Genomic DNA, 23032 nt, shown 5'->3' with positions numbered 1-23032 from the left:
AAAATAGCAAAGGAATTTACCAAGCCCAATTACAGCAGATAACAAAGAGGGACATTTCTGCTAATTAACTAAGTCTTTTTGTATCAAATACAAAAATGCTGGAAATCTCAACAGATCAAGCAGACTGTAAATCAAACTGTTTTGTATGGAAGGTCCTCAAAGAGAGTAATGTGGATGGCATTTTGTGTTCTGATACACTCTGTGTGCAATAATATGGAAGCACAAAGCAACTGATCCCTTGTTCACATCATGCTAACATTTGATCTTATTCATCAGAACGTGTCTATCCAGAACTTCTCCTCCAGCTGGAGCGATGGGATGGCTTTCTGTGCCTTGGTTCATAACTTCTTCCCTGAGACCTTTGATTACGCAGAACTGAAACCCAACAACCCTAGGCACAACTTCGAGGTGGCATTCACAATGGCAGAGTAGGTATCATACCTTGACTTTTCATGCATTGTATTAACTTAACTTTATGACTGGCTATTTTTGGCATTAACTATCAAGGGCCTCACTGTATGTTGAAAGTATGGTAACAAATTTACTCATGAAATAATAAACCTTACAGAATCTTAATTTGTAATATTTATTTGTAAAATGACCCAGTTGGAAAGAAGAATGGATTTTTTGGGTGCTGCTCTGAAAAGCAAATAACGATGCCCTGTAACATTGCGAGAATAGTTCTATGTGAGTTTCTGGAAATTAAGATACTGGACAGCCACTTCCTATGTAACAGATGTAATAACATTGCTCCTTCATGGAGCTGCACACCTTCTCAAATAACTTCTGCCTATGGAACATACTGCAATGATTTTACCACAGATGTGAAGCAATCTTGGTGTTCCCTGCTGGCGCAATATATTCAACAAGAGATGGATTTTTTTATAATGCATTTGGCAACATTAAGCTAAAAATTGAAGTTTCCTTTTAAAGCAGGCAACTCACCTGTTTATATAAAGTCACAATCAACCTCATTTACCTCCAAGAAAAGGCAGTATCTGTATTGGATTTGTTGATTGTGATGCTATCTAATAAGCATTCAGCATCACGTGAGCTACCAGTGAGTACACTGGATGCTATAAAAAAGAATGTCTAACTGATGTTGGTCCGGATTTATGTGGTTGCTGACATGGTGTTAGTGAATGCTAATAGACGTTTGACATCTGCCAGCCAAGATGTGCCATCTACCTTGTGATTGCGTGAATAACTTATAAATCTTACATGAATAAACATAACAGTCGAGCTCAGATTTTCATTTGCTGTATTCAAAAAGATACTGCTCAATATGCATGTGGGCCAGTGTGCAGTAACACATGTTGTCTTACCGAGACTCTACTGATCAAAGATTCTACTCCCTTTCTGATATCAGTGTGCATTGGGGAAAAGTAATCCACATCATGTGGGTCAACCCTCATCAAAATACTTACAGTAATTTTGGTAATTAATTTCTTTTATTGCATGTGTTGTGTCTATTATGGTTTGATTTTTGAACTGATCTGCACTCCTAATATCTATAGGAATTGTTGTAGTACAAATGTCGATTAGAATTTAGCAGAAATGACACAAGATACAAGATACATTTATTTGTCACATGTACCAATTGGTACAGTGAAATGTGTTGTCATTTTAGAGATACAGCGCAGAAACAGACCCTTTGGCCCACTGAGTCTGAGCCGAGCAAGGATCCTCATACACTAAGCACTATCCTATACACTAGGAATAATTTACAATTTTTACCAATGTCAATTAACCTACAAACCCGTACGCCTTTGGAATGTGAAAGGAAAGTGGAACACACAGGGAAAACCCATGTGGTCAAGGGGAGAACATACAAACTCTGTACTGACAGCACCCGTAGTCAGGATCGAATTCGGGCCTCTGGCACTGCAAGGCAGCAACTCTACCGCTGCGCCACTGTGCTGCCCTTTAATAGTGAGCTCATTCATTATTATTGAATTTTATCCCCTTTATTCCTTTTTTCTTTCCGTAATGGTTCGTGATGCTCCTTCAGTACATTTTTAAGATAGTATTTTACAATATTACTGGAAATGGCACACAATTATTTTTACTGGGATCCCAAAATATGTTCTGCAACTAATATAAACATACCCTATTTATTGCTTAAGTAATGAACTAATGAAGAAGGGTTTCGACCCGAAACGTCGCCTATTTCCTTCGCTCCATAGATGCTGCCTAACCCGCTGAGTTTCTCCAGTATTTTTGTCTACCTTCGATTTTCCAGCATCTGCAGTTCCTTATATATATGATCGTTAAGCTTTACAATAAGCAGAGCTTGAGAAGTTGACTGGCCATTTGGAGTTCTGCGTTTGTTTTAAATTATTCTTGGGTTGTGAGAAATCATATTCAAGCTAAGGCCCCACATTGAATAATTGGAATAGGATAAAGTGGCGGCACAGTGACACAGCTGATAGCAATGCTGCCTCCTGGCTGCAGGAACCTGGGCTGGATCCAGATCTCTGACCATGTCTGTGTGAAGTTTCCATGTTCTCCATAAGTCTGCATGTGTCCATGGGTGTTCTGGTTTCCTCCATATTCCAAAGGTATGCTGGTAGGTTAATTGGCCACTAAATTATCCTACAGTGCATGAAAGGGCCAAAGGGGAAATAAGGAGGGGGTAATGGGACATTGAATTGCCCTGTTGAGAGCTGCCATGGACCTGATATGCGGAATGCCCTACTCTCTGGTCTAAAAAGTAAAATCCAATGATCATGAAAATTAGAGATGTCTTTCTCAGACAATATGGTTTCTAGTTTGGAGAAGAACTTGCAAGTGGTGGCAATCTGTTGCCTTTGCTATCTTAGGTGATAGATGTTCTGAGTTTGTAGGTATAGTGTCTATGTCGTGAGCATGATTTTATTGTTATCATCTTTATTTTATTAAAAAACACAGGTAATGAAAGTTTATTTTTGAATTTTTAACCAAGCTACTTGCCATGTGCCGAAACAATCTTTACAGGATAACCTGCTGTAAGCTTTCAGCATTAACTGAGGATCTTGCCTTTCCATAAAATGTTATTATTTGTATCCTTCTTGAAATCATTGACTCTTAGGATATAGCATCATTTTCACTACATCTTTATTTCCTCAAGGGAGCCCTACTGAATTGTGAATGAATATATAATCTTTGCAATCCAAAATCACACTTTCTACCTCTGTCTTCCCTAAATTTCTCTCTCTCTCTCTGCCCCCCTTCTTCGCATCCCTCTCTTTCTCCCCACTCTCTCTCTCTCTCTCTCTCTCGCTCTCTCTCTCTTCCTTTTGTATCCCTCTCCACTCTCTGACTATATTTGTGTCTTGTTTCTGCATGGCCAAATATGTGCACCGTGTTCAGGGTTTTGCTTGTTTCTCCCTCTGTGAAAATAAAAATTGCCCACCTATACTTGGCTTTCCACATGTAGACTGAACGGCATCTAATTCTGCTCCACCATGTGTCTGCTTGAACAATTGGGGTTTATTAGTCTAGTTTGATGAAGAGAATAAGCTAACACTGGAACTGACATGGATACAGTCTCACATGCTAAATTATAAGGTCACAGCGACATGTTGATTTGGGTTTTAGTTTTGCTTTGAGAGCTTTCTATTGGATACCACTGTGCAACTTGTGGAGAGAGAATTGGTCTCAAATTCATTTTGCCACTATTTTCGTATTCCAAAGAATGCTCTTTAGTATCCAAAACTTTTAATTAATTAACCACCTTTGTTGGTCTTTCGTGCACTATCATTGTTAATGCACATGTAAATGTTATACATGTTCTTCAGTGAGTTACACATTTTCTCCATTGGAATCATTGCTTTTGATGTAGTTACTATGTTCTGTGTGCAACATTCTATGTTCAGTCAATTTGTATTGAGCACAATGTTATTGCTGTTGTGTATCATGAAGCATGTTTTTTTTTGTTCATTGTACTGTGTATGTCACTGAATGAATGTAATTTATGTTTTCTTTTGTTTTCTTGCATTTTCTCCCTCTCTCCTTCTGAACCCTGTTGTGTCCCGTCTCCTTTCTTGTTTGATCCTCTCTCTGGCCCCATAGGAAGTATGCAGACTGTCCGCAGCTACTCGACGTGGAAGATATGGTGCGAATGAAGGAGCCGGACTGGAAATGTGTTTACACATACATTCAGGAATATTATCGAAGTCTGGTGCAGAAGGGCCTGGTTAAAACCAAAGCCTCCTCCTAGGGATTAACGGAGTGAAGGGTGAGAGTCCTTATCTGACTTAGAAATGTAGGTCTTCGTAATCTTCGGTAAAATTTGAGGTTTTTTGTCCTATCCACTATTTTGTATTCTTTATATTTCTTCTAATTTGCTCCTTGTATTTTTAAGCTATTTCTCTGTTTCTCTTAAGTTTCTTTATTTGGGATGATAGAAACAAAACATAGAAAGGCAAAAGTTGTTTGGCTGGGCTCATTTGATCTTTGTCTTATTTATAGTCATGAAGCTATGGGTTATGACTTATTAGAAATGATTTTACATTTATGATAAAAAAACTTCCAAACTGAATTTCTTCTGCTATCAACAGTGTGTGTCATTGTACAGATTCAGAGAGTTACACGCCATCCACCAGGCTCTTCAGCCCAATTTGTCCATGCCGACTAAATTGCCCACCTGAGCTGGTCCTATTTGTCTGCATTTGGCCTATTCCTATCCATGTATCTGCCTATAAGTCTTTCAAATGCTGCAATTGCGCTCGCCTCTACAACTTCTTCTGGCAGCTCGTTCCACATACCTATCACTCTCTGTGTAAAATTATTGCCACTCAGGTTCCCTTTAAACATACCCCTCGCACCTTATATTTGTACCCTCTTATTTATTCCCCCTTACCCAGGGAAAAATTGTGCTGGATGATTCAGTCTCCAGCCCATCATAGTTTGTAGTGTTTTTGTCTACTGTTCTCTAGGTTTCTCTTTCAAAGTTAGTTTTCCGAATGCAATCATACACCTTGCCAGTGGTATTGAAGATTTATTTATTCACATGTATTTTATCTTTGAAACGACGTCACTGTATGAACACAAAATATCTGCGATAGGCTAGAACGCAGGAGAGACAGAATGGCAAAAAGTATGTGGCAAGGTGAAAGAGGGTGATTCTTAGAAAAAAGTCTAAAGGGTGTGGCAGAATGATTTATTTTTCTGATGTTTTAATGCAAATGTATCCGCCAACTTTTGTGGCTCTTTCAAAATTAACACTCGTTAGTCTGATTCCCCGGATCTTGGGGGAAATCTAGTAGCTAAAGAGGTAAGAACTGATGTTGAAGAGGCAAATGCTCTTCCTGGATCGTTCGAACAAAATCGTATTCCATGCCATTCTACTCACCAACAATGGCCAGTTTGGTTTTGTTACAATTCCAGCATAAATCAACATCTGAAGAAAATGTGCAGAAAAGCAGAAAGAGAGATTTGCATATTATTTTTTAAATACTTTGCAGAAATGGCAGTTCAAGTTTTTATTCCATATTGGAACAAAACTACAGTTACCTAGGCATTCATGTCTAGTCCACTAAATTTCAAAGACGGAGTGCAATGCGCTGACACGGGTATTAAAAAAATTGTTAATGCTTTCAACAGGTTCTGAAGCTTAATATACCAAGAACAGGTCTGATTAGGTCCACATTTCTGTCTCCATGCATGCAAACAATTTGTAAACCTTTGTAGAACAGTCTCGTTTAATGATTTATTGAGTGAGCCAACAAAAAAATTGGTAACAGAAAATTTTAAAGATTCAAACAAAACAGCAAGAGCTAACGTAATGGGCACCGATATAAATAACACCACGACAATCAATCTTAAATCATTTATGATCATTATATCCTTAGGCTCTTAACCAGCCTTTGTTATTTGTATACATTTAATCAGTTGCTATTTTTGAACTATTGGCATTGAAACATTAGAAAAATAAGAACATTTCTCTCACTGATTTAATATGCCTCATTTATTTTGGCCTTTACTTTGTTATTTTTCGATGAAAAGAAATCCATTCTTGTCTAAGATAACTGCAAATGCCTAGAACAATTAATTTCCAAAATATACATGGTGATGGATTATTATTGACCCCTCTGGAACACTTTCTAACGTATATTTGTAGAATATTTAAAATGCCAGTCTAAGCATATCATTTATGACCTGTCACACCAGAAATGCCAAAGACAAGCTCAATTAAAAACTGCAATGATATCTTTGATTTCCTACAATAGTTTGTCCTTTTGATGTCGACATTTCAAAGGCAACTTTGTCAAAAAAAAAAATGTGAAGAACGTTTTATCATTGTTAGTTGAGTGAGTATGAAATTGGCAAAGAAGATGGCGAGGGCAGGGGATCTACAAAAAATATATTGATCAAACTTATAATGTGTTGTATGAAGCAGGATCACCTCTTTTAAAATCGGCTTACTTTTCTCTCGTAGAAATGAAGTAGGTTTTGCCTTGTCGAGTGCAGGAACAGGTCCTTTGGTCCACAATGTCCATGCCGAACATGATGATAAGTTAAACTTACCTCCTCTGCCTGCACATGATCCACATTCCTCCATTCTCTGCATATCCTTGCGCCTTTCTAAAAGCCTCTTAAATGCCACTATCCTATCGGCCTCCATTATCACTTCATCCCTCTCGTCCGGCAGTTTGTTTCAGGCATCCACCACTCACTGTAAAAGAAAATTCCTGCACATCTCCTTTAAACTTTGCCTCTCTCACCTTAAAGCTATGCTCTCTAGTCCTTGACATTTCCACCCTGGAATAAAAGTTCTGACTGACTATAGACACTAAATGCTGGAGTAACTCAGCGGGATAGGCAGCATCTCTGGTGAAATGGAATGGGTGCCGCTTCGGGTCGAGAACATCACCCATTCCTTCTCTCCAGAGATGCTGCCTGTCCCGCTGAGTTACTCAGGCATTTTGTGTCTTATCTTCGGCATAAACCAGCATCTGCAGTTCCTTCCTTCCTTCCTATGTTTCTCATGATTTTATTTGCATGTATCAGGTCTCCCTTAAGCCTCCGATGCTCCAGAGAACACAATCCAAGCTTGTCCAACCTCTCCTCATAGCTAATACTCTCTAAACTAGGCAACATTCTTGGAAACCTTTTCTGCACCCTCTCCAAAATCTCCACATCCTTCTGGCACACGTTACTCCAATCGTGGCATAACCGACATCATATAAAACTGCAACATGACTTCCCAACTCTTTTCCTCAGTGTCCTGACCGACGAAGACAAGGGTACCATATGCCTTTTCCGACCATCCGCCAATGTATTTATTAAAAATGATACAATTTTCTTGCCAGACAATGCAGGCAGTCAGTGATATATTCGTTACATCATAGCTTGGCTTGAACTTTAAAATAGCTGTTGGGGAAGTGTTGAAATGAGGTTTACATTAACTTAGCAGTCTGTTTGTAAAGCAGCATCTGTCTCCTTGGCTACTAAACTGAGTGCCGAACTGAAACCTTGTTATTGAAAAGATTTTCCACAGTCTCTGACGTCTTGTTATTGCTGGGATTAATGACTATGTTGCGTATGTTTCTAAAAAAATTAAAAGTTACATTTTTACGTCAAGTAAATTAACGAGCATTTGCTAACAGTTCCAAACCTTTGCAGGTTATTGCACTTGTCAGCTGTAAACACTGACTTTAGATGGTGATATTTGGGTGAGGAAATGATCACAGTGTTCCTTTGAATCCTGAGCATCATGACTTTAAAAGGAATGTTTTATTTTGCACTCATTGCCGAGGGATAATAATTACAAAGGCAATAATTACAGGAATGTGAAATCTGGAGTAAATGAAAAAAATCATAGTTTCAAGAGTCAAGTAATCAGCAAGAACGACAGCATCCTCGGGAAGAGTTAATGTTTTGGATAGATGATCTTTCATGCAAACCTTTGGATGAAAGGTCATTCTCTTGAAACGTAACCTTGGACGACAAACTATTGCAGTCCAAAGGGATTTGTGAGTCATAGTACATGAAATTATAAAGGTTAGCACACAAATACAGCAACTAATTAGGAAAGCTTGGCTCTTATTATAAAGAAAGTGAGCATAAAAGATGGGAAGTTTTTAATGGACCTTGGCAGCACTGGTTAAACCACAGCTGGAGTTTTGATCTCCATATTTAAGTAAGAATATACTTGCATTGAAGGACTGCAGAAAAGGTTCACTAAGGTCATACCTAGATGCAGTGACTGGTGTATTATGAAAGTTTTAGAAGGTTGGGTCCTCTCAATGGAGTTTCAATGAATGAGAGGTGATGTTATTGAAACATGTAAGATTCTGAGGGTGTTGACAAAGTGGATGCTGGGAGAACTTTTACCCTCCTTGGCTTCAAGTGTCAATTGTCATATTACAGGAATGAAACAATGAAGTTTTAACTTGTTACAGGCCTATTCATATAATACATCACAAATAAGTATACAATACTCAATAGCACCATAAATTCATCAGTAATGTGAGGTAACTGGATCATATTAGTGCAAACTGAAATATGTAGTGCAACCAAAAACAATATCCATAATAGATTGTTGCTGAGGTAGAGTTGTGGTTTAGGTTGTGTCTTGTGGTTCAGGAGTCGACATGTTGGGAAGAAACTGTTTTGAACTTGAAGATCACAGTTCTCGGGCTCCTGGACATTCTACCCTATGGTAGCAGCGAGATGAGAGCATGGCCAGGGAGGTGCGGATGTTCGATGATATTAGCTGCCCCTATGAAGCAGCATCTTCTGAAGAAACCTTTGATGGTGGAGTGGTCAATACCTACGATGAACCGGAAAATGTCAACTACTTTCTTCAGCCTTCTTTGTTTCTGGGCATTCAAGTTCCTGAACCAGTCAGTATGCTCACTACCTGCTGAAGTTCGATCAGATATTTGGCAACATACCAAATCTGTGTCTTCCAAAGAAGTGGAGACTTTGTGATGAACTAAATTATTCTAGGCTATCTAGATTATTTGGGGTTATCTAGAACACAGCCATACATTTTCACAAGAAGGGATCACATTTAAGACCTGAGTTGAGGGGAAATCTCTTTTGTCAGGGTTGAGGAAACAGTCATTGAATATTAAAGGTGAGATTGACATATATTTGAATTACACAAAAGTTAAGAGATATGGGGAGAGGGAGGAAGAAAGGTGCTGATGCCAAGGTTGGATTACGCATAGTCTTGCTGAATGATGGAGCAGGCTCAAAGGGCCAATTGGCCCATATTTGTTCCTGCTTTTTGCGTCTGTGCTATATGGAGTAGAAAGAATAAGAATGTATTGATATATTGTGTTCTGGGGTAGAAAATGTTGCTCAGAAGTAGTTGTGACATGGTATAAAATATTAAGTTGCATTTCATTAAATAAGATTTAATATTTGAAACATATTTTAAAACAAAAGAAAATGTATATAATGTTGTTGAATAATTTATATTTTTATGTCCTTTTTAATGTAACAAAATACTCTGAAGGTATCTAATGAAAGGAGGTGTTAGGACAGATGACCAAAGGCTTAATCAAACTTCAGAAACTTGTGGAAGTTGGAGTTCCATTGCTAGCGTTGTGAGTGGTCCAGTGTTATAGCATAGTCAGCAAGGATCTCTCACGAAGTCTGGGACTTGCAAGTACCCCTTCGGAAGTGATTGGATTATCAGTCTCACCTTTCTATCAAAAAAAGTCGTTCACTTCCGTAATTTAGTTTGCTGAACCTAAAATATCAGCAAGTGATTCCTGATGGGAAATGCTGGCATGTGAATGTTAAAAAGAGGATTGCACTATCATTCCCTCTCATGGTTAATTGTATCAACCATACAGTTGGCCCCATACTACAGTATTAATGACTTGAAGTACTAGAATGTGTTCTGCACAGAAATATTAGGGAGAGAAATCGTTTCACTATTTCAACATTCCATTGTACTAAAATGGTAAATAAAAATGGATGGAAAACATCGAGGATACCATTAATCATTTTCCATTTTATTCCAGCTTCAAAAACTCTGACCTTATTATGTTGTCTCTTAAAGTTAGTGCCTTAAGTAAAATTTCAATTAATTTTAATTACGAGGCCAATCCTTGTGTATTAAATCAGACCAGTGCCCGATAAAATATGTCATTTATCAAATGAATGACATGATATAAAAAATGCCAATGGGAAAACTTTCAAGTGAGCTTTGAACTTATTCTGGAGGAAGCATGAAGGGTGGCCTTATATAGGTTTGTAAAACCATGAGAGACTTAGGTAACATAATAACAATTTAAAAAATCCGCAAGACACTAACATAGATCTTAACAAGACTTTTAAGTTGGAGGCACATGTAGTTTGGTCATTATTTTTGATAAGATTTGCAGAGGAAAGAGTTAGCATTTAAGAATTTTATGCTTTAATTCTGTTTCACCACGGATGTGCCTGGCCTGTTGAGTACTTCCAGGACTTTTCTACTTTATAAAAAAGAGTAATGCCCAATTCACTAATATTCCCTTCTGTTGATGAAGTTAATCCTGATTCAGGCTATATCTATATAATAATTGCAGTAACAATATAATTTGAAATTATCCTAATAAGAAAAAATGGTTTATTTGGTTGTTAAACATGTCTCACTTTAATTCACTCCAGAATTTATAACCTTACTAACAGGTTCTTAATAGTAAAAAAATGACACAAAGTGCTGGAATAACTCAGCAAGTCTGGCAGCATCTCTGGAGAACATGGGTAGGTGACGTTTCGGGCTGGGACCTTTCTGCCTGATTGTAGCCAGAGATGTGAATTACTCCTGGAATTTGTGTTTTTTTTGTAAACCAGTATCTGCAGTTCCTGTTTCTAGGTTTTTACTATTTTACTATCTGGGCATTGAAACAGTAAATAAATATCTTTAGATCTTGTAGTTTAAAAAAAATCTTATTAATTATCAATTGTTTTTGAATGCCTGTGAACATCAGAGATAGTCACAAACTTTCAAAGTTTGACTTTAAATACTATGGAAATATTTTGTGACTGCTTTAATATATATCTGATTATCTCTCTGTGAAATAGCTTGGCTTTTCATACTTCAGCAGCGCATTAAAAATGGACATTATTATCCTTTTCTGTTCACTAAAGAGGCATCCCAGTTACCTGTTTTTACCTCCTAACTGAAGCAACTCTTTGTCAGCTTAGTTAATAGATTTTTAAATATATTCGGTTCAGCTATGGAATGCATCCTAATTGATAGTCAAGAACAATATTTCTTATGCTCTTTATTACAAAGGACACTTAATTAAAAAAAGAATAATTGTGAGAATATTCTTGCTCACTTCCCAATTGCATGACATTAGAGAAGGCACTGTCATAGGCAAAAAAAAACAGTGTATTGATAAACAGACCTGAACACAGAGAGGAATTTTTTTTAATTTCAATTGACTTTTTTTTAACGCCACAGAGTTTAAAAGTTAATTTTAGAGTAATATGCTTTCTTAATATTTTCTCATTGCAGACGGGTAGCTTCTTGCGATCCTCTCATTGATGTGGAAGATATGATGATAATGGGCAAAAGACCTGATCCTAAGTGCGTCTTCACCTATGTCCAGTCCCTTTATAATCACCTACGAAGGTACGAGTAACGCGACCTGGCAGATAGAAGGCAGGGTGCCTTGTCTTTCTGTTTAAAAAAATATATCCACAGCTTGCCTGTGTTTTCAGACAATTGTCAAAAGACACATACATGATATGAGTCACTATGTACTACATTTGCACACTTGGATTTTCTTTCTTTTAAATGCATCCAGGCAAGGTGGAAGATCCAAGGGCGATGTTATTGTCTGTGTTCTGTGTAATACAGAATTCTAGCATATGACTTTTTATTTCCAAATCAGGAAAAAAATAATCTTATATACGTACCGAGAAAGAACCTTTATATTGTATAATCATCCACGTATATTTTTGCAGAATATCACAGCACTGAAATAAGACGTAAAGGCTGCACAACAGATTTCAGCATAAGAGAAAGGAAATTTAGATATAATAATAAATTGGAATTTAGTAGCTTTGTCCTTATGTCTCACCTCTCACTCTCCCCAGTCACCCGTTCCACAATAGACAGTTTTACAAGTAGTTAAAGGAGGCAAATGCAAATGAAATGGCACATTACGTCATCATTCTGGTGTATCTAACACAGTGTGCAGTGATTCTGTGGAGTGTTCATTTTTCCAAGGCAACATTGGACAAATTAAATTTATTTTCAAACTATATTTTTATCGTTCCCATATGCTGAAAAAAGATTGTACTTTGGTGAGAAGAAAGAAAGTAAATGTACAGTATTCCTATCAGCAATAATAAAAAGGCTAATTTAATACAAATTAGGGAGAGATGTTTGTCTTTGGTCATGAACACTAAATGTGTGTGAGAGCATCACCCAAGACCTGTATCACCTCCACTACTTTAGTTCCATTGACTTTATTCGACCGAAATGTGCACAGTTCATCCACATGATACTCGTACATGTAAAGAACCTAAAAAATAATTCTCTCCATTCCACTAATACAGCAGGCCGCATGTTTGAGTATCTAAAGCATTAAAATAAAAACTAAAGAATGAAGAACGTCATTACCTTTAGCAGAAGCCAACATGAAGAGCTTTCTGTGCAATCGAATATAGTTCAATAAATTTAATTGGTCATATTAATCAGTTATTGGCCATTCACAAAGTTTCTTTGATGTGATTTCTATCCTCAAGTTTACTTGGCTGAATCAATTTAATCAACCTTACTTTGAAACTATCAATTTCCACTGCATTCCCATTCAACTGTTTCAGCAGAAGCAGCATTATTAATGCTCTTATAAATAGCCCTTGACTGCTGTTGAATAAGTGCATGTGGAAATGGACAGTGTTACACTCGGATGCGACTGCCACTTTGGAACAGGCTGTCAACAGTTGCAAAAAATCAAGAATAGTAACTTTTGGATTTCTGCTAATCTGTTGCCTAGTTACTGTGTGGGAGGTCAAGAAACTCGCATAGAAATTGCTACCCTTTGATTTTCAATGTTAGGGTTTCTATTCCTGGTTTCCATATGCTTTTTCTTCCTCTGCATGGTAGTGTCCTAACCAATCTGTGGCTCATTTCACCAGTGTGTGGTTCATCAGAGGATTATATAACTGGTGTCAACATGTAATGTTTGTAAGGTTGGTACTGGAGGTGGGACAATGATCATTTTGCTTTGGAATTGGCAGATTTATCGACAGATAATGCAAATGATGAGACCTGCACTCTGCTGCTGTTTCTATTTGCATTTCATGTCATTGTAATGCTTCTTTGGTATAGCTCATTCCCAGGCTGGCATGTCTAGAATCGAGATCTGCAGTTGTCAAATATGGGCTCAGCCATTTTTCACCCAGTGGTGAATCTGGAAAGCCCAAGAGAGCGGTTTCAGTTACTGGGTATAATCAAGTTAGAAGTGAATGGAAATTTGGATATTAAGGCAATCGGGGGAAATGGGATTTGTCCAAGAAAATGGCACTGAGGTAAAAGATTAGCCAAGGTGGAGGCGGTGAAAGATTTCTAATGACCTGTGCGTCTATTTCTTAGTTGCTTTATATTGCTCCTGGATTAGGGTCTGTTTGGAAATAGTTTAGAACTACAAGGTGCGAAAATAACAAATTATTTTGTAAATTATACTTCACAAATCCTCTGTCCCACATGTTAAGTAATTAAAATGTTAAGTAATTAAATAATATGAATTCACTATTAATTACATATTTATTAGTTAATATTGAAACTATTGAAGGTAAACCTGCGTGGAGTTTAAGACCAAACCTCCACAAAAAAGTTTGATTGCACTTAATTAATATAACTGTTAGAGTAGAATGTAAATGGGGCAAACCAGAAATAACTATTGTAGACATTGATCGATCTGAAATTCTGAAAGAATTCTGACAAAAAACTGCATCCAAAATATAAATGAGAACTTCACTTGTAATACACTGTCTTATCCACTCCCTGTGACTGCCACCACACATGCACTGCCCACCGTTCCTCTTGGAGTGAGAGGGTCTGAGAAGATTTTTGTCCAGTTTAACTATAATTTTTTCATTCTACAATTATGTAAATTTGAAATTATGATTAGCATTATGTTGTAAAGGATTTGCTGATTGAGTTGTGCAACCTTGGTGATATTTATAAGCCATGAGCAGATTACCTTTGGTTTGCTGGTGTTAAAATAAGAGTAAGCAAAAATGCTGAGATATTTATCGTCCATTGCCATGCTACATGCACCTCACAAGCTACTCACCTGCCCACTCTGTCAGACATCTCCTGCCTCATCTGTAGTAGAGTCTGCAGTTCCCATTTAGTCACTACAAACATTTATTGAACCAGAGTGGAAATAAATCATTCTCCATCCCAAGAGTGCCTAAGAAGAATATATAAATACATCAGTGACCAGCCTCTGAAAATGGGTTATTTTGAAGTCAATCGATATATATATATTTATATACACATTCTAGACACAAATGCTTTTAATACTCAGCCCAGCTTCTTCAATTACATTGACAAAATAAAAAACAAATGTTCCCCATGGTCTGCTCTTTTTTTAATCACTTATAACTAACAAGAGAATAATCACCAGCGTTATAACCAAATCATTACACGCAAACATTTCAAGTAATGTTACGGTTTCTGTCACACTATAGCAGAAGGTTTAAATCCCTGACACTATTTATACAAATGCCGCGGGGCTCTGATTTTCAAACTACTTAAACTGCTCAATGTGTTTCTCTTTGTCAAAGATATTGTACGTGTGTGTTTTTGTAATAATCCACGTAGGACAGGCTGTAAATCACATGCATATTCATTGTATCTATTAGTGCCACATTTTATATTAAAACAAACAGTACAATGTTTCTATATGTAATGTATGAAAAAAACTGCCACGCGTATGTACTTGTCTGTGTATATTTTTATTATCCATTTGGACTATGTTTTCTTATTAAAGTTAGCATTAAGCTTGCTACAGGTATTTTTTAATAGCTTTGATCATTTGTTTCTGGAAATAGATTTATCTTTATCCATTATCCTCCTTGTTCTCAAAAGAGTGAAATTCTTGGCTTAGAAATCAGTGGTTTCTGGACACCTGAGGAGAAAAATTGTGGCCTTTGACCAACTTTCCCAGGCATTTGCTAACCAGCCTGCAGTTATTGATTGATGCATGTCTCTCCTTTAAGATATTTTTTTAACCTTAAGGGATAAATGGAAGAATAGACACATACCTGGCCTGCTTATTGATAGTTTGCCATAATGTAAAGAATGCAGTTTGAGAATTCCTGACAGCAGTGAAGATCAAATTAAACGATTTCTGTGAACTTTGTAAAATGCTATCCAATTAAATTTAACTTGCTGAGGGCACAAGTGAATGCAATCATACAATAAGGCTGAGCTAGAGGGACTAAACCTCAGTAAACGTAAGAAAAGTGTTTAATAAAGCATGTCGAGTCATGAAAATCACATTCATTTGGAAAAATGCAGGTATGTGCTCAGATGTTACTCCATCGGGCTGTAATTTGGAGTACCATTATTAAACCTATATTATAGAAGATGAACGGCACATGACTAAGTGGCACGTGTACGAACGTCACATTGCTAACGGTCCAAGATTCCAATGTCTGATTCGTGGATTCATACAGTACGGACACAGGCCCTTTGGCCCAACTCACCCATGCTGACCAAAATACTATCTGCACTTATCCCATTTGCCAGCATTTGGCCCATATCCCTTTTATATGGATGAGCCTCTCATCAACCGCCTGTGGGTTGCAATGACTGCTCCCATGTTGGCTGAAAACATTAAGAAAGTTCAAGAAATGCTGCTTTGAGGTAGAAACTAAATGCTAAACATTAATTGGTATCTCAAAGATAAAAACACTAATATTTTTGATACACTTTTCAACAATCAAATATGAGCTAACCAGCTAACTGGTTAAGACTTTAAGATTTATCATATTTGAGAATGTCCTTTTTTTCCCCTATTGCAAAAATAGTCTTTATAGCTGCCATACTGAATTTTGGGGGAATGTTTTATAGTGTAGCAACTTGATCCCAACCATCATTTTTCCAAACATATAATATTTTTCCTGTAATCTTGCTTCATTTCACTAGCTGCGTAGCATAATGATATGGAGCAAGGAACTGCAGATGCTGGTCTGCACTGAAGATAGACACAAAATGCTGGAGTAATTCGGTGGATCAGGCAACATCTCTGGAGAAAAAGGATGGGCGACGTTTCGGGTCGGGACCCTTCTACAGACCCGAAATATAATCTATCCTTTGTCTCCAGTGATGCTGTCTGACCTGCTGAGTTACTCCAGCATTTTGTGACTAGCATAATGAATGTGTTTAAGTGTTGGCCACGTCCATTCAACACTTAGCCGTTTCATTTACATTCTGCAGATAAAGAATAATGAATAGGTTAGAAAGAAAGGTGGAATTAACCTTGCATTAAATAGGAATTTAGGATGTGGATTCGTTAAAGATAGCTCCACCATCCGCGTTGGATTAATTTTCATCAATTTTTAAACCATGAATTTTAGTCCATTGGTACATGGAGGATAATAATTGCTGTAAAGAAGCTGGTGGTCACAGGTGTGTCTGGACTTGTATGAAGGAGAATTAGTTTTTGGATATGAATCTCTGCAAGCTGCATGTAAATCCATGGCTCACAGATGCATCTGCACATTCTGGCTGCAAAATGTATACACGGTTCTGAAAGACGGGTATAATACTTGCTCCACTGCCTTATCAATTTGGAGCTTGTGCCAATATTATTATTATTATTTGTCTTGTAAAAGAAAGACTAATGTTTCAAAATGAAATGTACACCAAATAAATACACTGCCATAATACTATATTTTGCTACAAAGCTTTGTTAATGTGAAGTAACATGTGATGCTCTTGGATCATAGAACCAATCCACATTGTAATAAAGTGGCTCCTTAGTGAAAGGCTTATATGGCCACAGGTCTGAATACTAGCTGTGATTATTCAAATATTAGCTAACCAGCGGGGAAGTTAGTTTAAACCTTGCTCCAGCAACTTAAAAACAAATGAATCCAATATTCTGAATGTTGTCTTTAGGAGAGGGCAATTCATTTTACAATTCCAAAGAAAGTTGCCGACAAACATCCAAGTTCAAGTTCGAGTCACATTTATTGTCACATGCACCAGCGTGGATTTGCCTTTTATTGACTTTGGCTGCTGTCAGAAATCAGTTCAAAACAGTTCCCTGGCACCATCTTTTCCAGGGTATTTTACATTTAATAAAATAACAATTCATTGATTTTCAGAGGTTACACTGGAGAAGGCTGAGAAATAGTTGAACCATAATAGGTCTGGAACTCAGAGTACCCCAGATCATGTTTAGTCTATGGTACCCATGAAGAAGGGAACAGATAGTGGTAATGAGGAATTATTGGCTCTTGGGAGGAATAGTGAGGAGTGGAGATTTGTTGGATGGCTTGGAGTCTGTAGGAAATACTCCTGGTCCTTCCAGTCCAGAAGCAAAATAATTCCTTATGTTTCTGCCTCCTCTCAATGTGTGTGTTACCCAGGGACTGGGGAACGAGGGGAGGGAAAACCTTGTGCCTTTTGTTAAAGTGGAATGACTGCTAAATTAGTGTGGACACGCCCATTATGATATTTTAATGACCAATCTGCTTGATAGATCTTTAATGTATTGTATTCTCATAGCAGAACATTGAGTTTGATTAAGTACAGTTCCCATTCCAGATTTAAAAAAAAATAAATTAAGCTCTTGACACGTCCAATTAATCTGTTTGGGAGTTAAAATTCAGGACCTGTCGCCAATCTTTCCAATACAGGATCTTCTTCTTCTTCTTCTTCTTCTTGCGTATGGCATGCACAGTCTAAAGTTGTAGGACAACTTGTTCTATTTGATCTTACTTGATTGTGCACGCCAGGTTGATTGCATTCGTCGAAACAGGGCGGACCACATGAAGATTGAAATCTACTAAATGGCTACTATCTAAATGGCATCAAGTTGGGAAAAGGGGAAGTACAACGGGATCGGGGAGTCCTTGTACATCAGTCTACGAAAGTAAGCATGCAGGTACAGCAAGCAGTGAAGAAAGTGAATGGCATGTTGGCCTTTATAACAAGAGGAATCGAATATAGGAGCAAAGAGGTCCTTCTGCAGTTGTACAGAGCCCTAGTGAGACCACACCTGGAGTATTGCGAGCAGTTTTGGTCCCCTAATTTGAGGAAGGACATCCTTGCTATTGAGGGAGTGCAGCGTAGGTCTACAAGGTTAATTCCTGGGATGGCAGGACTGTCATATGCTGAGGGAATGGGGCAGCTGGGCTTGTACCCTCTGGAGTTTAGAGGGGGGATCTCATTGAAACATATAAGATTGTTAAGGGTTTGGACACACTAGAGGCAGGAAACATGTTCCTGATGTTGGGGGAGTCCAGAACCAGGGGCCACAGTTTAAGAATAAGGAGTAATCCGTTTACGGAGACGAGAAAAACACTTTTTCTCACTGAGAGTGGTGAGTCTGTGGATTTCTCTGCCTCAGAGGGCGGTGGAGGCAGGTTCTCTGGATGCTTTCAAGAGAGAGCTAGATAGGGCTCTTAAAAATAGCAGAGTCCGGGGATATGGGGAGAAAGCAGGAACGGGGTACTGATTGGGGATGATCAGCCATGATCACATTGAATGGCGGTGCTGGCTCGAAGGGCTAAATGGCCTACTCCTGCACCTATTGTCTATTGTCCCACCCCCCCAAATACAGGATCAATTCTTTTGATCTATTCAAGCATATTTTAATGAAAATTAATGTCAGATCGTTTCAGCCTGATACAGCTTGATACACCTTCCCCATTTGCTTAAAATAATTGGAGATCAATGAAGCATGTGCAACACTCATGAGAACTAACAGCCAGTACCTTTACTAAAGGATAACAATTACAAATTATGATTTTACCAATGCCTCAGATTTACCGATGTGGTGCATCCACAAACAATTTTACACAAGCATACACCGTTTTACATCAAGTCCATTCTTGTATGATCTGTGGAGCAGGTAAACTTAACTCTTTTCTCCTTTTGAGTTTATCCCTCTGACGATAATGCTATTTAATTTTAGTTTGTTTGGAGAGCTCACAACATGGCTGTATTCCTGCTTGCACTAGAATTGAATTATATTTGGAATAAGTCTTGGTTTTACCGTCAGGTTAGCTTGTTGTGTCTTTTTCAGACCACTGTACTGTTTTACACAGTTAACTGATTTCAGTATGCATTTTTGAAATATCTGTTTGACACAGTTTACATTGATATGCACTAAAGCACAATTAAAACTATTTACAACCAGTATTGTTTTGGCGTTACTTATTTATCCCATTTAGATAGAAAAATAGAAACATAGAAAATAGATGCAGGAGTAGGCCATTCGAGTCTGCGCCGCCATTCAATATGATCATGGCTGATTATCCAACTCGGTATCCTGTACCTGCCTACTCTCCATACCCCCTGATCCCTTTAGCCACAAGGGCCACATCTAACTCCCTCTTAAATATAGCCAATGAACTGGCCTCAACTAGTCAAGTCAAGTTTATTTGTCACATACACATACGCGATGTGCAGTGAAATGAAAGTGGCAATGCTCGCGGACCTTTGTGCAAAAGACAAACAACAAAACAACCAAACAAATTATAAACACAATCATAACACACATATTCTTTTACATAATAAATAATAGAAGGAAAAACGTTCTGTAGAGTTAGTCCCTGGTGAGAAAGGCGTTTACAGTCCGAATTGCCTCTGGGAAGAAACTCCTTCTCAACCTCTCCGTTCTCACTGCATGGCAACGGAGGCGTTTGCCTGACCGTAGCGGCTGGAACAGACCGTTGCAGGGGTGGAAGAGGTCTCTCATGATTTTGTTTGCTCTGGAGTTGCACCTCCTGTTGTATAGTTCCTGCAGGGGGGTGAGTGAAGTTCCCATAGTGCGTTCGGCCGAACGCACTACTCTCTGCATGGCCTTCTTGTCCTTGGCAGAGCAATTCCCGAACCAGATGGTAATGTTCCCGGACAAGATGCTTTCCACCACCGCTGCGTAGAAGCACTGTAGAATCCTCGGAGACACTCTGAATTTCCTCAATTGCCTGAGGTGGTAAAGACGCTGCCTTGCCTTACTCACCAGTGCTGAGGCGTGTGATGACCATGTCATATCCTCAGAGATGTGGACTCCCAGATATTTAAAACAGTTCACCCTATCCACAGGATCCCCATTTATACTCAATGGAGTGTACGTCCTTGGATGATGTGCCCTCCTAAAGTCCATGATCAGCTCCTTCGTTTTTTTGATGTTCAAGAGGAGGCTGTTCTCCTGGCACCAGAGTGCTAGATCAGCCACCTCCTCCCGGTAGGCCTTCTCATCATTGTCTGAGATCAGGCCCACCACCAACTACCTTCTGTGGCAGAGAATTCCACAGATTCACCACTCTCTGTGCGAAAAATGTTTTTCTCATCTCAGTCCTAAAGGGTTTCCCCTTTATCCTTAAACTGTGACCCCTTGTCCTGGACTTCCCCAACATCGGGAACAATCTTCCTGCATCTAGCCTGTCCCTTAAGAAACCCCTTAAGAAATTTTGTAAGTTTCTATTAAGATCCCCCCCCTCAATCTTCTAAATTCTAGTGATAGTTTGGATAATTTATTTGATCTTCAGAGGCTTTCATTCAGTAAACCCCCCTCTCCTCTTCCTCTTTCTCCTCCTCTACGTCCCCTCCCTCTTTTTTTTTCAGCCCCTCCTGCCTTATTCTTCTGTTTCCCTTCTTCGTGCCTCGGATCACCACAGCCACAATGAGTAACCGAAATTGATGGAAGAATCCAACGATTGTGTCAGCTAGCTCTCCCTGGATCCCATGCAATCTAACCTCGCAGAGCAGCCTAATATGTGGAAATTTATCAAGCGCCATGTTGCAGTCTATATGGTTATAGATTTGTAAGATATGACCTCCCATGTACATAACCATGTATCTGAAGAAGAGCTGCTACCTGACCCGCTGAGTTACTCCAGCAATTTGTGTCTATTTTGTGGAGCCCTTTTGTGGAGCTGTTAGAAGGACACTTGCACCATAAACATTTACTGCCCATAGCTCCCTTCTTACTGTCCCTCTTCCATCCATCACCTGATCTGCCATCACAGGCGGCGTCTATGCATTGGCCCTCAGAGGATTCACTGCAGTAGGAGTGCCATTGGAGACAGGGCTTCGGGTCTGGTTGACATCATCTAGGACCCCGTGGCAGTGCGAAAGACAAGGTGTTCACACTGGGTTCCTGCCTCAACAGTACTGTCAATAACACATCTCTTCCATCCCCCTCAATGCTGTAATTGTATCCTTTAGCACTGATTCCATTAAACGTCCCATTCCAGGGAACCGACCCCGTGTACTAAACAATGAGTTGTGCCGTTCTCACTTCTTTACCTGTCCCAAAGCAACAGTTTTGTAAAATTGAAATAATTTTCCCTTTTACAGCATGCTTTATCTCACCAGCCATCATTAACTCCATAACAACAATATCTCACTGTGAAGAAAGCATAGGTCTCTTCAACTAAGGCTTAAAGTTGTTGCCATGCCTAAAAAATAGGTAAGTCAGCTTATCTATTCATATTGAACTAAAATTGTGATTTAAAATATGAATTTCCCACCATTTGTCAAAAACAGCGTTCTGAAGAAGGGTTCTGACCCGAAACGTCTCCTTTCCTTTTCTCCAGAGATGCTGCTTGACCTGCTGAGTTACTTCAGCATTTTGTGTCAATGTTTGGTATAAACCAGCATCTGCATTTCTTTCCTCCATATGGTTGAAACGGTTGTGCTGAAGGTCCCATTAGAAATGGCATGAAATTAGTTTAGTTTATTGTCACGTGAACTTGGGTATAGTGAAAAGCTTTTGTGGAACGAAAGAAAATAACTTTTCATTTAATTCTCCATAAAATACGATCGGCTGAAGCTCTCCTGTTTCCCCCGTCTATTCCCCTATCACTTTATGCCCATACAGCTGCAAGGTTTCTTGCTTCATTGAGAAGAATTGCCCCAACCTGTTAGTGCCACTCCCATTCTCTCTTCTATTCCTGCCCTACAGCAATAACATTTATCACATGGAAACAATTTTCCTTTTTACAGCAAGCTTTACCTCACTAGTCACCATTTACTAACAAACCACTATCTTGTCACACAATGATCGCAATGCCATGGAGTACCTAGTTGCCTCCAAGCTCGTTAGACTTTAGTCTTAAGAGATACAGCATGGAAGCAGTCCCTTCAGCCCACCGAGTCAGCGCCAACCAGCGACCACCCATACACTAACCGACACACAAGGGACAATTTTACAGTTTTTACCGAAGCCAATTAACCTCTTTGGAATGTGGGAGAAACCCATGCGGTCACGGGGTGAACGTACAAACTCTGTACAAACAGCACCTGTAGTCAGGATCGAACCCGGGTTTCTGGCGCTGTAAGGCAGCAACTCTAGAGTTTCACCATTGTGCCCCCTCCTGATGAATCCTCACCCGTTTCCCAAAGTTTGCTTTAAAAAAATCATTCTGACCACTGCCTTATGAAAAAGTTTACCACTTCCTTGACAATCTCATTCCATTCTGTGTGAGTTGAACATTGACCATAATGACATGAGGCATAGCAGGAGGCTGTGTAATATCCAATCCAGTTTAAACCAACTGAAAAACAACAATATAGGATTACAGCTGCTCGAACGGTTTATGCTCTTAACAAAAGAATCTTCTTCCATATCATTGGCAAGATCTAGTTTTGGAATTTAGCCCTAAAGCAACATTCAGCACTATTATAACTTTAATAGCTTATTTTTTTTATAAAAATATAATTTGTAACAGTTTTTTGGCAGTTAGTTATACTGAAAGCATTCTGGCTATCTTTATAGCTTTGAGGGCCAATTTATGGCAAAACTCCATTAATGAACCAAATCATGTTACAATGGCAAAAACGATCTGATCTGTTGCACAACACATTCTCAGATTCACTCCTTGGTCAAATGATTCATTT

General features: G+C 38.6%; 1 protein-coding gene across 4 annotated transcripts in view; it reads left to right on the top strand.

Moving 5' to 3' along the window:
- smtnb (smoothelin b) overlaps window positions 1-19325 on the top strand; it is a 168034-nt gene extending 148709 nt beyond the window's left edge. For 3 of the 4 annotated variants that reach the window (XM_055655292.1, XM_055655295.1, XM_055655294.1), the window contains 3 exons: window positions 277-428; window positions 4054-4219; window positions 11450-11587. In XM_055655292.1, coding sequence (XP_055511267.1) covers window positions 277-428; window positions 4054-4201 — 300 coding nt within the window. In that variant the 3' untranslated portion in view covers window positions 4202-4219; window positions 11450-11587. Of the gene's footprint in view, window positions 1-276; window positions 429-4053; window positions 4220-11449 lie in introns of all 4 variants that reach the window. The other variant, XM_055655293.1, reaches the window with a different exon arrangement.
- The last annotated feature ends 3707 nt before the right edge of the window (window positions 19326-23032 follow it).

Source organism: Leucoraja erinacea, chromosome 25, assembly GCF_028641065.1.
Source record: "Leucoraja erinacea ecotype New England chromosome 25, Leri_hhj_1, whole genome shotgun sequence".
Lineage (NCBI taxonomy): Eukaryota > Metazoa > Chordata > Chondrichthyes > Rajiformes > Rajidae > Leucoraja > Leucoraja erinaceus.
This window is presented reverse-complemented; position numbering and strand designations above follow the sequence as displayed.